At 37.5% G+C, this 18,440-nt stretch overlaps 1 protein-coding gene across 2 annotated transcripts in view; it reads left to right on the forward strand.

Moving 5' to 3' along the window:
• Window positions 1-18,440, forward strand: part of VPS41 (VPS41 subunit of HOPS complex) — a 211,270-nt gene that overhangs the window by 62,732 nt on the left and 130,098 nt on the right. For both annotated transcript variants that reach the window (XM_032758281.2, XM_032758280.2), the window contains 2 exons: window positions 1,855-1,962; window positions 8,503-8,580. In XM_032758281.2, coding sequence (XP_032614172.1) covers window positions 1,855-1,962; window positions 8,503-8,580 — 186 coding nt within the window. The remainder of the gene's footprint in view (window positions 1-1,854; window positions 1,963-8,502; window positions 8,581-18,440) is intronic.

The raw sequence follows: 18,440 nt of genomic DNA on the forward strand, positions 1-18,440 counted from the left end.
TATCAGTTTTGGAAAATTCTGTTGTTATCTCTTTAAATGTTGCTCTTGTTCCTTTCCATTTTTCCTTATCCTTCTGGGACTGTAATGAAAAGTATGTTAGAGCTTTTCACTGTGTTCTACATGCCTCATAGATTCCTTTATATATTTTCCTTCCGTTTATTCTTCTCTGGGGTTCCCTTTGGATATTTTTTTACTCATTTCACTTATTTTGTCTTCTGTTTTGCTAATCTTATATTAAACCATCTATTGCTTTCTTAATTCAGTTAACATTTTCAGTGTAAAAAATTTCATTTGATTCTTTTTTTTTTTTTACAGATTAGAATTCCGTTGAAAATTTCTATCTTTTCATCAGCTTTCTTTTTGTGTTTTTTTTTTTGAACATGTAGTCATAGTTATTTTAAAGCCCTGCTAACTTCAATGTCTAGGTCACCCATTTGTTTATTTTTATGGTCTTTTTTCATCTTGATTTTTGGTCATTTGTTCCTGTCTTATGGCATACCTGGTAATATTTTATTGAATCCTTAGTACTGTACATGAAAAATTGCAGAGGCCCCAGCAGTTTTCTTTCTCCGAAGAGGAGTCACCCTTTTCTTCACTAGACAGTTATGTTGGGGGTTATATACCTTACTCCAATCAAAGATTGAGCTGAGTCAGAGCTCTAAGGGAGTTAAGTTTTGTGTCCTTTGGGGACCAGGGGTTCCAACTAAGACTGTGATATTCACCAGGATCCAATTTCCCGATGCCTCTTGAACTCTTATTCTTATCTTCTTAACACATCAAGGCAGCTGGTTTGCATTTTTCTTTCTGTTCAGCTTTTTAGCTTCATCCTGTGCAGCTTTAGAACTTGACAGTTGTCTTACAGGGAAAAGTAGCTGTGTAACAAGCTCATGTCTCTGCCCCTCTTCCACTGATATCTTGGCCCCTCAGGTCTCTCTCCAGTTTTGTCACTCCGTACCTGCAAGTGCCAGAAGGTGTGCTGCTTTCCTTAACCCCGGCAGTGGCTGTCTTCCCAGGCAGAGCTTGGGTTCTCAGCCTCTTGTCCTACACCCAGAATTAGTAAATGCCTCCAGGAAGAAAGTGGCTGTAGAATGCCAGCTCAATTCTCTGCTGCCCAGGAATCTTGATCCTTCTAGTTGAGGTTGCCTCAGCAGCCCTTTGATGCCTTGGATAGATATTGTTGTATATTCCATCAAGACTTTCTAGTTATTTGTGGTGGGAGCACTGATGTCCTCAAGCTACTCTAATATTAGCTGGAGGGTGAAGACTATGCAATTATGGTGGTTTGTATGGTTTTTTGACTCTACAAACCACGATAATTGCATAGTCTTCACCCTCCAGCTAATGTCAATGAGTAGATTATTTTTATGAACTTCTGTTTTGGCTAGCTTTATGCCATCACAGTTTTCTGTATATAAACTTTTTGTTTCTTATTACTTATTGGAGTAAAATAAAATCTTACTCTGAATCATTATTATAATAATTTTTACAACTCTATTTATTAATTCAAGGCCATTATAGTAAATATTGATTACTAACTTTATTCCATAACTATGAGGATTAAGAATAGTTTATGAAGCCATACCAGATAGTAAGGTTGAACATGTAAAGTTAGTGACAATATAACACCAAGTCTGTTTACTCGTTTTCAACTTTTGAATTTATTATACCAGTGAAGTTATAGCAATTGATATACCTAGACAAGATGAAATACGAAGATTTTAACCTTTAGCTATAGTTGGAATTAGTAACATCATTGAAGGAACCATCTCTGGTTCTCTTTTAAGAAATGTGTTTTGAGGTTTTCAAAACAAATAAATCTATGATGGGTGTCATTTTTCTTTGCCATTTGTGCAGGAAGAAGAGAGCGAAGAGGAACCCAAGCTGAAGTATGAAAGGCTTTCCAATGGGGTAACTGAAATACTTCAGAAGGATGCAGCTAGCTGCATGACAGTCCATGACAAGGTAAGGTAGCACTTTCTGTAGGAAAGGATTCTTCTGTAAATTGTTTCTCTTGTAAATTTGCCTGTGCTTTGGAGTCCTGATGCTTTTGGTGGTGGCTTTTTACAGTGATTCTGTCTCCTTGCCACTACTCTCTTCCTCCTTGCCAACAAAAAACCCCAAATATTTTATATATGTATACACACCCATTCACACACATACCACACACTCCAAGACTGTATTAAGTAGAATGTAGACAGTGATCAAAGTCAAAGATTTATATGAAATGGGTTTTGGAAACTCTGTCGCTCACTTAATTCCTCAAATTATAAGGATTCAATTAGGAACCTGTTAAGATTAGAAATAATGTGAAGCTCAGTGCTTTTATTCGTTATTCTTTTATTAAGTTATTATTTTATTAAGTTATTATTGGAAAGTATAAGGGATTACATTATAGGTGTTATGAATAGTAGAAATGCCCCAAATTATTACTTATATGAATGAATGAATTTATTCCACATCTGGGTCCTTGCTGTAACAAAGCTCCCACCAACTTTCCGAGTCCAGGGTAAGTACTAGATAGCACCGTTAGCCTATTCTTGGACCAAAACAGTTTGTGTCATATTCAGAATACTGGGGGGCAGGGAGCTTCACCCATTGCTCTCTTCTTCCCTATGACCTTGTAAGTTTTAATCCTTCCACAAAAAGCAAACTGGCTCTTGTCTGATCCATCTCCTGGCTTTATCCTATGTTACTAGCAGTGTGGCCTCATCCTCCTGCTTGCTTCCCACCCAGTTCCTTTTTACTTCAAATTTTGTTTCATTGTAAATAGAGTCCTGTACCCCCAACACTTTATTAGAATGTATGCCTTCTTTCTCATGTTTTACCAGCAACCTTCTCCTTTGAGGTGCCAGCCATTTGGTTGCAATGCCATCGACCCCTTTTCATTGCTGCCATTCTCCAACTTCAGGTCCCTTTTCTTCACTCATTGAAGACTGGCCTTGTAGTTCTTCAACCAAATTTCATTCCAGTGACCCTTACCTCTTCCCTGTTTCATCTCCCCACTGATAAGGCCACACTTTGGATGGTGTCAGCACTGGAACTTGAGGAGCTTAGCCTCTGTGATACTCTCCGTTGACCCCTGTTATTCTTCAAGCTTTTGTGCTCATTTTCCCACAAGCTGTATGACTTTATGGAGTCCTGATCTCTAATCCATTCATTCTTTTTCTTTTATTTTTCTGTGTCTATGAAATGATTGATTATCCTAACTCCTATCTTACCAGCATCTTCAATTCTCTTACATCCCTGTCTTTCTGTTGTGCCCCTCGGCCATACTCTCAACCCTGAATTAGTGCTTTCATGACAAGTGCAGCCATGTGCTGGTACAGACTCACACACCTAGGTAAATTTGTCACTAAAAATTGTTCTGAATTATTTGTCCTTTGTCAGTTTCTTAAGTCCTCAGTCCCTCTTCTGAACCACTGTCCCTTCTTTCTTAGAGGATGATGTCATTTCTATGTAAGAAGATTGAAATTGTCAGGTATGAACAGCCTCAATTCCTGACCTCTTTTTCACACCCATTCTTACCCACAGGAGATTTTCTTTCTTTCTTTTATTAATTTTTTTTTTTTTTTGAGATGGAGTCTCACTCTTATTGCCCAGGCTGGAGTGCAATGGTGCAATCTCGGCTCACTGCAACCTCCGCCTCCTGGGTTCAAGCAATTCTCCTGCCTCAGCCTCCTAAGTAGCTGGGATTACAGGCACCTGCCACCACACCTGGCAAATTTTTATATTTTTAGTAGAGACAGGGTTTCACCTATTGACCAGGCTGATCTCAAACCTCTGACCTCAGATGACCCACCCGCCTCAGCCTCCTAAAGTGCTGAGATTACAGGCGTGAGCCACCACACCTGGCCACCCACAGGAGATTTTCTTTCTCCTATTCATTAATCTTTTGTTCTTCACTTCATCACATTTCCTCCCTTGTTTCCCAGAGATGCGTACTATATATTGGAACATACCTAATGCTACCTCCAAGTAACCAGAAATCTACCTTGTATCTATATAGATTTGCCTATTTTTGTGTATTTCATGTAAATGCAGTCAACATTATTTGATCTCTTGTGTTTGGTTTCTTTCACTTAATGTAATGATTTTGAGGTTCATTCATGATGTAGCATGTATCAGTACTTCATTCCTTTTTTTTGCTGAACAGTATTCCATTGTATAGGTATGCCATGTTTTGTCTGTCCATTCATCAGCTGATGGACATTTTGCTGATTCTAAATTCTGGATCTCACGTTTCTTCTCAAAACTTTATCGTGACACCATTCTTTTCCTGTTGATCATTTGTGACATTCCTTTCTGTTTCTTTCACTTTCCTTTCTTTGCCTCCATTTTTCCTTTACATGTTGGCTTTCCTAGGATTTGGTCCATTATCCACATTTCTTCTTAATTTGTACTTTATCTTGGTTTTAAGTCTCAGGATTTCTGTGACCACCTGCACACTGACCTTCACTGGAATAGCATACATATTTACTTAATTGCCTCTTAAACATCTTTATCTGCTGTGGTCTTTTTACCTGAACCTCAGCATGTCCGTAATGAATTCATTTGCATTTCCCTCTAAACTTGGATCTATCTTTGTTCTTTATCCCATTTGGTGGCATCACCGCCTCCTTTGTCACCTAAGCCACGGATGAATCCTTCTCTCCTTTCACCCAGCCATTTCCTAAGTCCTGGTGATTTTCTTACTATTCTTGCTCTGGCTTAGGCTCTTATCTTCTGTTGCCTCCACGGAGTAAATCAAAGAACCTCTTGTGCCTCTAATTTTTCTACTTTAAACTCATCTGCCACCTGGTTGCCAGAATAATCTGCTGAAAATACAGATATTAAAACTCTTGTATGATTTTTCATCAACTATGAAATAAGACCTGAGCTCGTTAATGTTGTATCTAAGGCTCTCTAAGATCTTGCTCCCTGCCTATTATTGGCTTCTGTCTTACCACTTTCTGCCGTAAGTGTGGTGCTCCGGCCACAACACTTGGCTGTTCATATTCAGAACACCCCATTCTGCTTGATCCACACACATGTGGAGCTCTTCTCTTTGTTCAGGTATTCTTTATTTTTCCTAGGAACTAATGCACATACTGTGAACTCGTATATTTTCCTTCAGATTTGCTTTCACTCTAGTCTGTTCATAACATTCTACTAAAGTAATTTTCCAGAAACCTCAACCTGATCATGTAATCTTCCTTCTTAGAATTCTTTATTGGCTTCTTGATGACTTAATTATTTGGGCCTTCCCACCCTGATTTCCTCTACTTTCCTGCCTTTCATCTCTCCATAAATATTTGAATGCCTCTTATTAGCTGACCTTTCCAACCTTATCACCTGTCTCTTCCCCTGGGCATGAATTAGATGTGTCATCCATAATTTCTTGACTTTATCCTGCATTTTATGTGTCTCTGTGCCTTTGAGCAAGTTGTATCCACTCTGCCTAAAATGGTTTTTACTACAAGCCTACCCTGTCTGCCTTAGTGTCTGTTTTCTAATTTCTTTTTTAAAGTTCAGCACAGCTGTCATCTACTATGTTCCATAGGGTCTTAGAGATACTTCCATTTTAAGCATTCTCTTTAAATTTAATTGTAATTAATCCATTTTTATGTCTGTTTCCCTCATTATACCATAACCCCTTTAAGTCACACTTGGTCATTGTCTAAGCGTATTACAGAGTGTTTTTTTGTGTGTTTGTTGAATGAACCAGTGAATGAATGAAATGGAGAACAAAGTTTGCCTGCCTAGAGGTCAAACTTTATTAACATTGTATGTAAACCAACTTTGCCAAAGAGCCTGATATTTGGGAAGTGTAATCAATGCTAACTTTTAGAACATGCACTCTTTATCTGAAGTCCATGTTTCTATTTAAGAGGATTCTGATCCAGTTGAGTGTTTTAGCTTTTAATTCTGACCCTAATTCTGCTACTCATCGACTGTTTCCAGGGGAGTCTCATCAACTTGCTGTACTTATTTCCTCATGTGTAATTGAAGGCACTCCCTGCTGTAATGCTTTGAATACTATAAAACACTATGTGAAGGTAGATGATATTAGACAGTTGACCAGATTTAAAATGGACTACTTTTGTTTCCTTTGCATTGTCCAAAGGACTGCTTATCACCTTTTCTACTTGTTTCCTTACATAAAGTCCAATCTTTATGGATGTACATATATCAGTTACTTAAGTTACTTACATGAAGTTTAAGGTAAAAGCAGTTGTGCTTAGTGGATGATGCCCAATCTGGTAGTATAGAAAATGGGTCAAGTTTCTGTAATTAAACATGAAAGGGTCTAATGAAATTATATTTATTCTTTGCCCATCCTGAATTTTAAGTACATTCAGGTTAAAAAAAAGAAACAAAACTCAATAATTACAAAAGTGTAAGGCTTTTAATGGCTGGAAGGTGGGTAAAATTTGAGAATTTGTATTTATGTTGTCACATTTGTGGCCATTTTGCATTTTTTGATATATTTTAAGTAGTGGAAAGTATTAGCAAATGATGAAAATATGACTCATCCATAATATTGGTAGTTAAATAACTATAATTGGCTTATTAAACTTTTTTTTGAAGAGTATATATTTCTAAAAGTGGATAGCACTAATTTATCTAATCTGATAATGAAATGTTTTCCTAAACACAAGATAGCTTGTCATAAAAATCACTGAATCTTTTTTTTCCAAAATGTTCTAACATAGTTTTAATTTTAGGATGAGACTGTAAAGTCAAAATAATTATTTTATGTTTTCTTTCTATTTTAAAGATTAAATGAATGAAATTAGAAATTTAGAAAAAAGAAGGGAAGGAACTAAAACTTGGGTAAATTACATAAAACTTCTAACTTCCGTAAAATAAAATGTAATTAGAAGTTCAAAAGTGGCCTTTACAGAGGTGTCAGAGAATGGCAGCATTAAAGCGTTTTAAAGATCCAAGCTCCCTTCTCCCTTAGTTTCCTAACAAACTAAATACAGTATTTATGAGGAGAATCAATATTGTGAAATACTTGGGGTGCAGTGAGCTTTTAAGACCCATTTTTTTTTTAACCACAGATAGCCTCAGAATGGAGTATTGTTTGTTTTCAATTCTTATCGTATGTGGTGTTTTTCTATTTAAATATTGTCAGTGTCACTGTAGAGGTAAAATTACAATCATTTCAGTCCTCTATTTCTGATTAGAACATTCTTTTGCTTTGGAGGAAACATTCCTGTTTGGTTTAACTATTCAGACTAATTTCCCCCCAGAATTACCTATTCCCCCTTTCCCTTCCAGCGCCCAAGCATTGTGTTTTCACCAGGCTTGCTGTCTGCCCTGGATGACTAATCGTCATGGCACCTGGTGCATTCAGGCAGGCCTGTGCAGCGGAATCGTCATACCTAGTTATGTCTGCACACCTGATGTTTTATTAACCAGTATTGATTTTTTTTTTTTACCCTGGGGACTTTTTTCTTCCTGAAAAAAGGCAACCTTGCAGGAGTGAAAGGAATTGCAGGGGATGAATTTCTAATGAACTCCTTCTTTCCCTTTTTGTGACTCCTCTTTAATGTAGCTTCATATTTTAAGTGCCTGAACTGAAATTTCATTTTAAGCAATTCCATTTTGATAAATCCTTTTAAATCTTGACTTTCTGTAAGGTTATTTTTTAAAGATTGTGCTGCTTGACTGAAACACTTAGTAGTGCCTGTAAATTTGAGCATTTCATTATGGGTTGCAATGAAGCATGCTCACATGCAATGAAATACAGAGAATTTTGGACTATTTGAGTAATGCTGAAGTAAATAAAAAGGAAGAAAACTCTCATGTCATATTTCGGGTAGTCTTAAAGTTTCTTCTGGTTTATTTAAGGTTAGTTCAGAGAATTAAAGAAACAGTAGGAGTTACGACATAAAATGAGTGTGTAGTTCAACAGTTATTTTATGACACAAAAGGATTTTTATTTTGCATAATATAAACATTAACACTCAACATTATATGTTAACTTTTATAGAAGCATCCTAAAGCTAACTGATGGTATAAGTACACCTGAGATTTTCAGTCTCTCAATATGGCAGGGATTTTCCATTCGAAAAAATAATTTGTTGTTTGTATATGTGTGCAGCTTAAGCGGTAGCACTGATTTACACATTTGCCATAAATTAGGGGGAGTTTCTGAATCATTCTCTTCTCACTTTGAGTTCAACTGTAGGTTAGTCGTGTTTTCACCGCTGCATTTTTAATTTACTGCCTCAGTCCATCAGGCATTGTGTATAGACTGCATACACACCGTTAGTTGTCAGTAGATGAGGGTCCTCATGAGTCATTCTGACAGCTGGCTTGCACTATCACAATAAAATAGGCCCTGTTCTGTTATTTCCCTGAAGCTGGAAACAAGCCTTCTCCAAGGAATGCATATCTTCTGAGACGTTGCAGATGATTTGTGCATTAAGCGTCTTGTCTTTAAAAATGATTTTATTACTACTTGTGTTATTAATAGTATTGTTAATTAATTAACTGGCCTCTTTGTTCTTACAGTTTTTGGCATTGGGCACACATTATGGCAAGGTCTATTTACTTGATGTCCAGGGGAACATCACTCAGAAGTTTGATGTAGTAAGTATTCTGTATAAAATAATGTATGAGTTAAACTTCATGTTAAGTATTTGTGTTTTAGAATATTGGTTTACCAGTTTAATAGCATAAAGAGGATCTTTATTAATTCAATTAGAGTGCTAAGAGTATAAATTTGAACTTTATAATATATTCCAAAAACTTAAAGGTGAACTTATAAAGAAAGGGGTCTAGATACATGCATTATATATTTTGACTGGGTATCTTTTATATGCAAACTCCATGTAAAAGTCTATACATCTATTTAATTGCAACTTCTTTACTTAATTATAGTCATCTATTTGGCTTTAATTTCAGGCGTTTAGTATACTCCTGTATTCTTTTAAAATTGTGACAATGTAGAATGTCTTGGTGAATTGTTGTTAAAAGAAAAAATGCTGCTTTGTTAGTGGATAACAGTGCAAATTTACATACTCTGGAAGGTTGTGGAATCCTTAAAGTATGAAACCCCTCATTTAGTGACTGATGGCAGTTGTAAGTACATGCCCTGTCTTCTTATTGAGATGCCAAAGGTATTGAAAATTGGTTGATCACCTTGCTGGATCAGTTTATCTCTTCTAAATATACAAAGCTAAAATATTTTATGTAACTGTTTTGATGCTTGGACTCTTAGGGGATTATATTGATTGAAAGCAAAGAACCAGGCTTTCTTTTTTAATTGTGATTTGGAATCATTGAGGATGAAGGGACTATTGAATTTGAAGCTTGGTTTTGGTGTGTAAGGTGTACCTTAAAGGTGTCGAGAACTTCCATGGTTGTGTAAATATGACACAACCACTTGGTATGAAAAAGGTGATCATTTCAGGGGACAAATACTACTTTTTTGAAGAAAGCATCAGCACTTGTCAAAAGATCATCTATCGACATAGTTTAGAAAGGAGATTACAGTTTCTAAAGCTGACACGTTGTATGGGAAAGGAAAAGGGATGCCTTGTTTTGCTGAAAAGAAATGGAACCCTGGAATGAGGACAATCTTTAAAGCAACACAGACAGGGAATTATGTGCTCTAATCATACTGATGCATTAGGCAAATCCCTTTGAGGCAAGAGGAATATACTTTTGACCCTCCCTCTTCTACCCCCTGGACACTGGACATGCATCTTGATGACCAAAGCATTTGGTATTTCAGTTGCCATCCATTAAAATGTGTACTGGGCCAGGGCTTGTTTCTGTGGCGTTGTGCATGCCCCCTCACCTTTAAAAAAGATTGGCTGTATGGTTTCTTAAATTTCCTACTCCCATTAAATGAGTCCCTGACTGCTTCTGTCTTTTTGATATTGAATAGAAATTGCAGTGTTTGCTTGCTAAGGTTCATGGACATATACCATTGGTTCCATTGCCAAAAGTCAGTCCTTGTATCTATTCAGTATAAGCCTTCAGTTATATCTTCTCTCATGTCTGTTTTGTGTCGAGTATATCCTACATCCATCCTCTTTCAGGTAATTTATGGTATCATCCATAAATTTGTCTAAATCTTTCTTCAGTTCTTTTTTCAGTCCTGACTGTATGACATCTTTGAAAATTAAGCTGTCTATAGCTTTGCACCTTTTTTTGGCAAGGGAGGAAGATAGTTTGGTGCTATTTTTGTGTGTTTGTTTACCTTACTCAAGAAGTTGATAGTCTGTTTTTGAAAGTTCTCCTTAGGCCATGGCTTTTTCGTGATCATTGGCAGAATCTGCTGAAGCCAAGCATATGTCTGCCTAATGACCTGGCGGTTTGCACTCCTAAGTACACATTCAACAAAAATGCTTGCAATGTATATGTCCACACACACACACACACACACACACACACACACACACACACACAGAGAGATTGTTAATAATAGCTTAATTCATAATAGCCTCTAACTAGAAACAACTCAAATGTCCGTCAGTAGTAGAATGGATAATTGTGGTGCATTCTTAGCAAATTAAAAAGAACAAGCTATTGATAGATTAATTTCATAGACTTAATGTTCAGCCAAAGAAGCCAGACCCAAATGTGTTCATGTTGTATGATAACTTCTATATGGTGGTCAAGAAAAAGCAAAACTAAACTATAGCAATAGAGTTCAAATAATGGTTTGACCTGGGAAGGAGCACAGAAGAGTCTTCTGGAGTGCTGAAAATACTGTCTTGGTGGTTTTCTCATGATCTACATATGTAAAAATCACTAAGCTATCATTTGAGATCTTTGTACTTTATTCTATATAAGTTGTACCTCAGTAACACACACATACTTGCACAAACACCTATACATGTGTACATGTCTTTGGTTGAGCTTGAGCAGTACTCAAATTTTCCTTGTTTGTTGAAGCAACCCCTTTCTGCTACTCAATATTGAATAATACCTAATTTCCTAGGTTGACATCCTCTTCAGAGATCATTTTGTAAATGAATCATGACACTGAGGTTATTCTCATGGCTGTATATTCTACAGTTACGTAAGAAGGTTGACAGGATTCTGTTTTATACAGCCATCCTTTGTTGATGCAGAATGACAACTGCTAGAGTGATACTTTATTATGTATATTAATACTCAGATTTCAGAATATTTGAAAGAATATTCAGCATATGTTAATTCAAATACTTTGGCCATAAATGGGTTTTTGAGATTACTTCTAGATATAGCTTTATGTTAACTCAAAACTTAATTGCTAAAGCAATTTTACTTAACTCACGGAGTAAAATAACGTGACTTCAGAATTCTTACAGAATCTTAGATTCCTTTTAAATTCCCACGATATTTATGCCCGTATAACTGCATTAATCGTAGTATAATCATGCGTCGCTTAACAGTGGGATGCATTCTGAGAAATGTGGCGTTAGGCAATTTTGTCATTGTGCAGACATCATAGCCTCTACTTACACAGACCTAGGTGGTACAGCCTACTGTACACTTAGGCTGCATGGTATAGCCTGTTGCTTCTAGACTACAAACCCGTACAGCATATTATTATTGTCCTGAATACCATAGGCAACTGGAACACAATGACAAGTATTTGTGCATTTAAACATACCTAAATATAGAAACGATACCATAAAAATATGGTATAAAAGATGACAAATGATACATCTGTACAGGGGACTTAGCATGAATGGAACTTACAGGACTGGAAGTTGTTCTGGGTGGGTCAGTGAATGAGTAGTGAGTGAATGTGAAGGCTTAAGACAGTAGTGTACACTACTATAGACATTATAAACCCTGTACACTTAGGCTAAACTCAATTTAATTAAACATTTTCTTTCTCCACTAGTATATTAGCCTTAGCTTACTGTAACTTTTTTTACTTTATAAACTTTTAAATTTTAAAACTTTTGACTTTATAATAGCACAGCCTAAAGCAAGCACATTGTACAGATGTACAAAATATTTCTTTATGTATTTATTCTATAAGCTCTTTTCTGTTTAGTTTTTTTTTTTCTTTTTTACTTTTAAAACTTTTTGTTAAAAATGAAGATTCAAACACTCAAATTAGCCTAGGCCTACCCAGGGTCAGGATCATCAATATCACTGTCTTCCACCTCCACATTTTGTCCTGCTGGAAGGCCTTCAGGGGCGGTAACGCACATGGAGCTGTCATCTCCTGTGATAACAATGCCTTCTTGATACCTCCAGAAGGACCTGCCTGAGGCTGTTTTACAGGTAACTTCTTTTTTTTTTAGATAGGAGGAATATATTCTAAATACCGATAAGAAATATAGTATAGTAAATACATAAGCCAGCAACAACATAGTCATTTATTGTCATTATCAAGTATTATGTACTATTATGTAGTACATAATTGTGTGTGCTAGACTTTATATGAGTGGCAGCTGACTAGGTTTGTTTACACTAGCATCATCACAGACATGTGAGTACCATGTGCTGTGATGTTACTAGGCTTCAATGACACAGAGTGATAGGAATTTTCCAGCTCCATTATAATCTTTTTTTATTTAATGTTTAGGAAAAGATAGCTTGTAAAGCGTTACAGTCTTATGGGACCACTGTAGTCTATGGTATAAACCAAAAATAAAATTCTAAGCTCCTCAGTCTACTGAATGGACTCCTCCTCTCAGGATTCGTGAAAAACTAGTTCAGGTCATGATGGGAAGGGGGAGTCAGACATGCCTCATTATATTGCCTTCTTTTTGGAATTCAGGCACAACTGACCAGCATTAAGACAGAGATCTTAAGACTGACAAAACAGACTCTTTGTAGTATGAAAGGAAATAAGATACCAAATTCCAACCTGACTCTAATATAGCATCATGACAGATAGCAGGCCCTGAAAGAAGTCAAAGTATTTTACCCTAATATATATTTATTTGACATATTTTGAAATAGCTGCGCAAAGCTGTCTCTTTTGGGGAAAATTTACATTCTGTAGAGAATCCCCTTCCCTTTCCAGGCCTTTTTCTGATCCTGAAGAGAGTAGCTTAAAGGTCTGAATAGGAAACATTTGCCATGTATTACCTCTAAGGGTGCCATCTATGAGACTTCTTCTACACAGTAAGAACCTTGGTCTTCACAACTCCTTATCTTAACCCAGATACTCATTTCTGCTGATTCTTCTGCTGATAACTTAACTCTTTCAACCAGTTGCCAATCAGAACATCTTTGAATCTACCTATGACCTGTAAACCGTCCCTCTTTTCTCTCATCTCCTCTTTGAGTTGTCCCACCTTTCTGGACCAAACCAATATATACCTCACATGTATTGATTGATGTCTTATGTCTCCCTAAAACGTAAAATCAAGCTGTAACCCAACCACCTTGGGCACATATTCTGAGGACCCCTTGAGGCTTTGTCATGGGTTATGGTCCTTACATTTGGCTTAGAATAAATCTCTTAGAGTATTTTACAATTTGGCTTTTTAGTCAACAGTGGGTATATGTGGTCTCTTGTTGACCAAAATGTTGTTATGTAGTGCGTGACTATAGTTACTTTTTCTTTAATAGCCTCCAATTTATTTAAGCATTTTAATTTAAAACTTGTTAATTAAGGGTACTTACGTTGAAGCAATGATCCAATTATTATGCCATGCCTCTGTTAAATATTTAGGAGAATTATGCCATGTGTTTTAAATATTTATTCCTTTAAGTGTGCTAGTGAGAGAGCAAAGAACTTGCTGATCAAACATAAATTTCTACTGTTCACGTTTATATGTTTTTCTTTCTTTGCTAGAAATAGAAAATGATGAGGTTTTGCTGTAACGCACTATGGTAAGAGACATTATATAAATATTTATAAAATGGATGATTACAAAAAAAGGAGATTAAAACAAAACAAGAGCTTAGTGGCCATTTTGTGTAAAGATAAATATGAAATTTTTGAAATTAAACTCTTGAGGCAGAGGTGGGTTGATGTTTCTCCTTGTCAGGTAGCAGAATCTATTGGTATTTCTTTTTTTTTGAGACGGAATCTCGCTCTGTCACCCAGGCTAGAGTGCAGTGGTGCGATTTCGGCTCGCTGCAAGCTCCGCCTCCTGGGTTCACACCATTCTCCTGCCTCAGCCTCTCCGAGTAGCTGGGACTACAGGTGCCCGCCACCACGCCTGGCTAATTTTTTGTAGATTTAGTGGAGACGGTTTCACCGTGGTCTCGATCTCCTGACCTCGTGATCCACCCGCCTCGGCCTCCCGAAGTGCTGGGATTACAAGCATGAGCCACCGTGCCTGGCCATCTATTGGTATTTCTATTCCTGTTTTTGATTTGAGATTAAACTAACAGACTGTATTCCTTAGTTGCTGATACCTTTCATGTTCATGTGCTGATAAAAACCCAGACCTCTGTCCATCTAACCATTGTGTCTCTGAGAACATTTCACAGTTCTTTGTTACTTCCCACATGAAGTCCTAACTATCTAGCTAAGCATTCCAGACCCTGGTCATTTGGTGAAACCCACCTTTCTAATCTTAGTTTTAATTTCTTCCCTCTCTAGTAATTTTTATCTGCCCACTACCTTCTAAATATTGCCATGGGCATGCTTGTTTCTAAGCTTTTGATGACTTCTTTTCTCTCTAGAATACACTTCTGTGAATCTCCATTCTTTCTGCAAAGTACTTCCCCTGGATTGTAGCCCTGAGGTGTTTCCTTCCTCTAAACTCCTATATTATTAGTATTTCACTTGTAGTGTGGCCCCTCATAATGTCAGTACCAGCCTCACATTCCTATTTAAAGTCTTGGGGGACAGTTGCCATGTCTCCTGGTATACTTCTCTCCTCTTCTTCACCCTTTCTCTTTTCTCTGGTGCCATTTGGTATCCAGTAAGTATATATTGGCTGATAATATTGTTTTGAAACATAACCATGGAACTGGTGATTTTCTGTTACTACCTTTCAGGAGGTCCTCTGGGAGCCAGTTCTCTGTTCTCCTGTGTATTATTCCACCTTCACTTGCCCATTGGATGTATAATTAGAAATTTTATACTGAGAGCTACTGTAGACTGAATTGTTCCCCACCTCCTAATTCATATGTTGAGGTCCTAACCCCCAGTGTGATGGTATTTAGAATTAGGGACTTGGGGAGTAATTAAATTTAGATGAGGGCCAGGCATGGTGTAAACTCAGGAGGCTAAGGCAGGAGGATCACTTGAGCCCAGGAGTTCTAGGCTGCAGTGAGTTATGATTGCACCACTGCACTCTCTAGCCTGGTTGACAGAGCAAGACCCTGTCTCTTAAAAACAAAAACAAGTTAAAAACAATTTAGATGAGGTCATGAGGGTGGAGTCCTCAGGATGAGATTAGTGCCCACATAAGAAGAGACAGGAGAGACCTTCCCTTCCTCCCCCTTCCTGCCGGCCATGTAAGGACACAGAGAGAAGGCTATCTGCAAACCAGGAAGAGAACCCTCACCAGAATGTGAGCATACTGGCAGATTGAGGACCTCCAGTCTCCAAAACTAGGAGAATTTCTGTTGTTTAAGCCACTCTGTGATATTTTGTTATGGCAGTTCAAGCTGACTAATGTAAGATCAGAGTCTTAAATCTTACTTTTGGAAAGTAACCCTTATGTTCAGCAGTATTTAAGTTTTTAATACATACTCATACCTTTTCTAGTTGCTATGGGTAATGTATAAAGTCACCAAAGTTTAGAAGCTAAAGAGACTTTAAAAGATCATTCCAGATGCAAAAGGTATCAGGGAAGGAAGTATGGTAAATTGGGCTTGAGCTGTTCTGGTTATGTATTCCATGCCCACTATTCTTCTACCCTTATCTCCTTGTACATTCAAGACCTCCCTTATGTAGCGAGGCATTCTTATTAGGGTACTTCTCTAACCTGAGTTTCAAAATATGTTTTTGTGACTGGTTCCTCATCTGCGAGTGGTGATGGTTTCATTTTTCTCCCTGGACTTTGGGACTCAACCATCTTTTGGACTGTATTCCTGACCTTTTGTTGCTTTCTTTGGCTTAGAAGAATTTATTTCTAATATAACTCAGCTCCTCTTTTCTCTTTCCTTTGGATTGATGTATGAGTGTTTGGAGGATCACCCATCTCTTTTTTCATGTTTCAGCAAAAGTAATGATCATCTTCCTTCTCTCCTCTCTCTTTGACAGTATCGTCGTGAAGATTCATTGTTCCTTGAAGCTGCTTAAATTGCATTTTTAGTATTCACAAACACCTTTTTTTTTTTTTTTTTTTTTTTTTTTTTTGAGACCGAGTCTCACTCTGTCAGCAGGCTGGAGTGCAGTGGCACGATCTCAGCTCACTGCAACCTCTGCCTCCCAGGTTCAAGAGATTCTCCTGTTTCAGCCTCCCCGAGTAGCTGGGACTACACGCATGTGCCACTACGCCCAGCTAGTTTTCATATTTTTAATAGAGACAGGGTTTCACCATGTTGGCTAGGATGGTCTCGATCTCTTGACCTCATGATCCTCCCACCTCGGCCTCCCAAAGTGCTGGGATTACAGATGTGAGCCACCACACCTGGCCCACTTTTTTTTTATCCTTTATGTGGCTTAACCATCTCCTTATGTTACCTCCACTTTGCTTTTTTTTTTCCTCCACTTCTTGAACGTACTTTTGTCACAATTATATGCCTCAATGTCATTTTCCCCATAGAATGCTAATTTCCTGAGGACAATTTGTGTAATTTATCTCTGTATCATCAGTGCTCAACATAAAAGCTGGTGAACTGATAGAAATAAGAAATTGATGGAAGTTGACTGAACTAATCCATAGTTCCAAATCTGCAGAGTTTCACATATTTAGACTATTTTCCAGATAATCAAGGTTTTTTTATACCTTCCTCTCCCATATCAGGATTATTGTGTGTACATTATAGGAAATTGTATGGCCATGACCATCTCTTTTTGACAGTTAATACAGATGCCATACATTCATTATTCACCTACACAGCCTAACTCTTTTGGTCTTATTCATAATGTGGCCAGTGTGATGTTGGGTGACTGTTGATTGAAAGAATCTTTGGAGCAGATCTATAAACTTAAGCTATGTATCCTTGAACAAAGAACCCTGCTCTACTCTTGGTCTAATGGTACTCACTTATTGTCCTGAAGCAAATACCATCTGTAGTATGCTGTTCTAGATGTGGCATCATTAATTGGCAAGCAGGGCATGTATCTTTTTGATATGATCAAAGTAGTTCGTTGTTGGCTCAAATATGCCAGTGCCTGTAATACTTGTTTAAGACTGATTGACAGGTCTCAGATTCTTGTGTGTTTAAAGAACTTGTTTTCTATGTTTGAACTCCATATTTTGAGTGATAAGAGATGTGTCAAAGGAATTGAGAATTACTTAAATGGAAATCATTCTAACTTCTGATAAATGATGCCAAGGCAAGTAATATTTCCAGTTGTCTGCATTAAAAAATAATCTCAAGTTTGTGGGTTAAGTATTTATAGATAGCTCAATAATTTTGATGGCTTCTACGCACCAAAGTGGCTAAGAAAACATGGTCAGAATTAAGGATGCTTCTCTCTTTTAGAGTAGCATTCTGTAAGTGTCATACTTACAGAATGTTTTAATATCTGACCTTTTAGTGGTAACTACATTTAGTCAAATATCCCTTAAATAGCTAAAATTGAAAATGTTCCTTCACTGAATGAAATTACCCTGGTATTTCACATATTTCAAAGTAGGGGTTGAAGTAATTTTAACTTTGTGGAACATGACTCTGAATTGGGTAGTAGACTGGGGCTTAGTTGTCTGAAGCCTTTGGATTTCATTCTTCAGTACAGGGTACTCTCAGTTCTGGTGGTTCTTTCTTTGGGGTTCAAGGCCATTATTGCAAAGTAAGAGCTTTAAAAGGATTATGAATAAGATGTAGACCTAGGGAAGGAATCTCCACCTTTGCAAGTGGGAGACAGGGAACCTGTAGAAGGTGAAATTTGAGGTGACTCTGCAAAGGTGAATGTGTATTTTCCAGGTTGTTAGAGTGGAGTTAAGACAGTGATACATTCTTCTTCTTTTTTTTTTTTTTGAGACAGAGTCTCGCTCTGTCACCCAGGCTGGAGTGCAGTGGTGCCATCTCGGCTCACTGCAAGCTCCGCCTCCCGGGTTCATGCCATTCTTCTGCCTCAGCCTCCCGAGTAGCTGGGACTACAGGCATCCGCCACCATGCCCAGCTAATCTTCTGTGTTTTTAGTAGAGACAGGGTTTCACTGTGTTAACCAGGAAGGTCTCGATCTCCTGACCTCGTGATCCACCCGCCTCAGCCTCCCAAAGTGCTGGGATTACTGGCGTGAGCCACTGTGCCTGGCCACATTATTCTTATGGAACAGGGCATCACCAAAGGGTGAGGAATATTTACCATGGACTTTTTTTCTTCATATATATTGTGTTAATTATCTAGTAGTATCTTGGGAATAGGGGAGTGGAGAGGAAAGAATGGATGGTGAGATGCAATAGGAGCAA

This window comes from Hylobates moloch, unplaced genomic scaffold, assembly GCF_009828535.3.
Source record: "Hylobates moloch isolate HMO894 unplaced genomic scaffold, HMol_V3 SCAFFOLD_1, whole genome shotgun sequence".
Lineage (NCBI taxonomy): Eukaryota > Metazoa > Chordata > Mammalia > Primates > Hylobatidae > Hylobates > Hylobates moloch.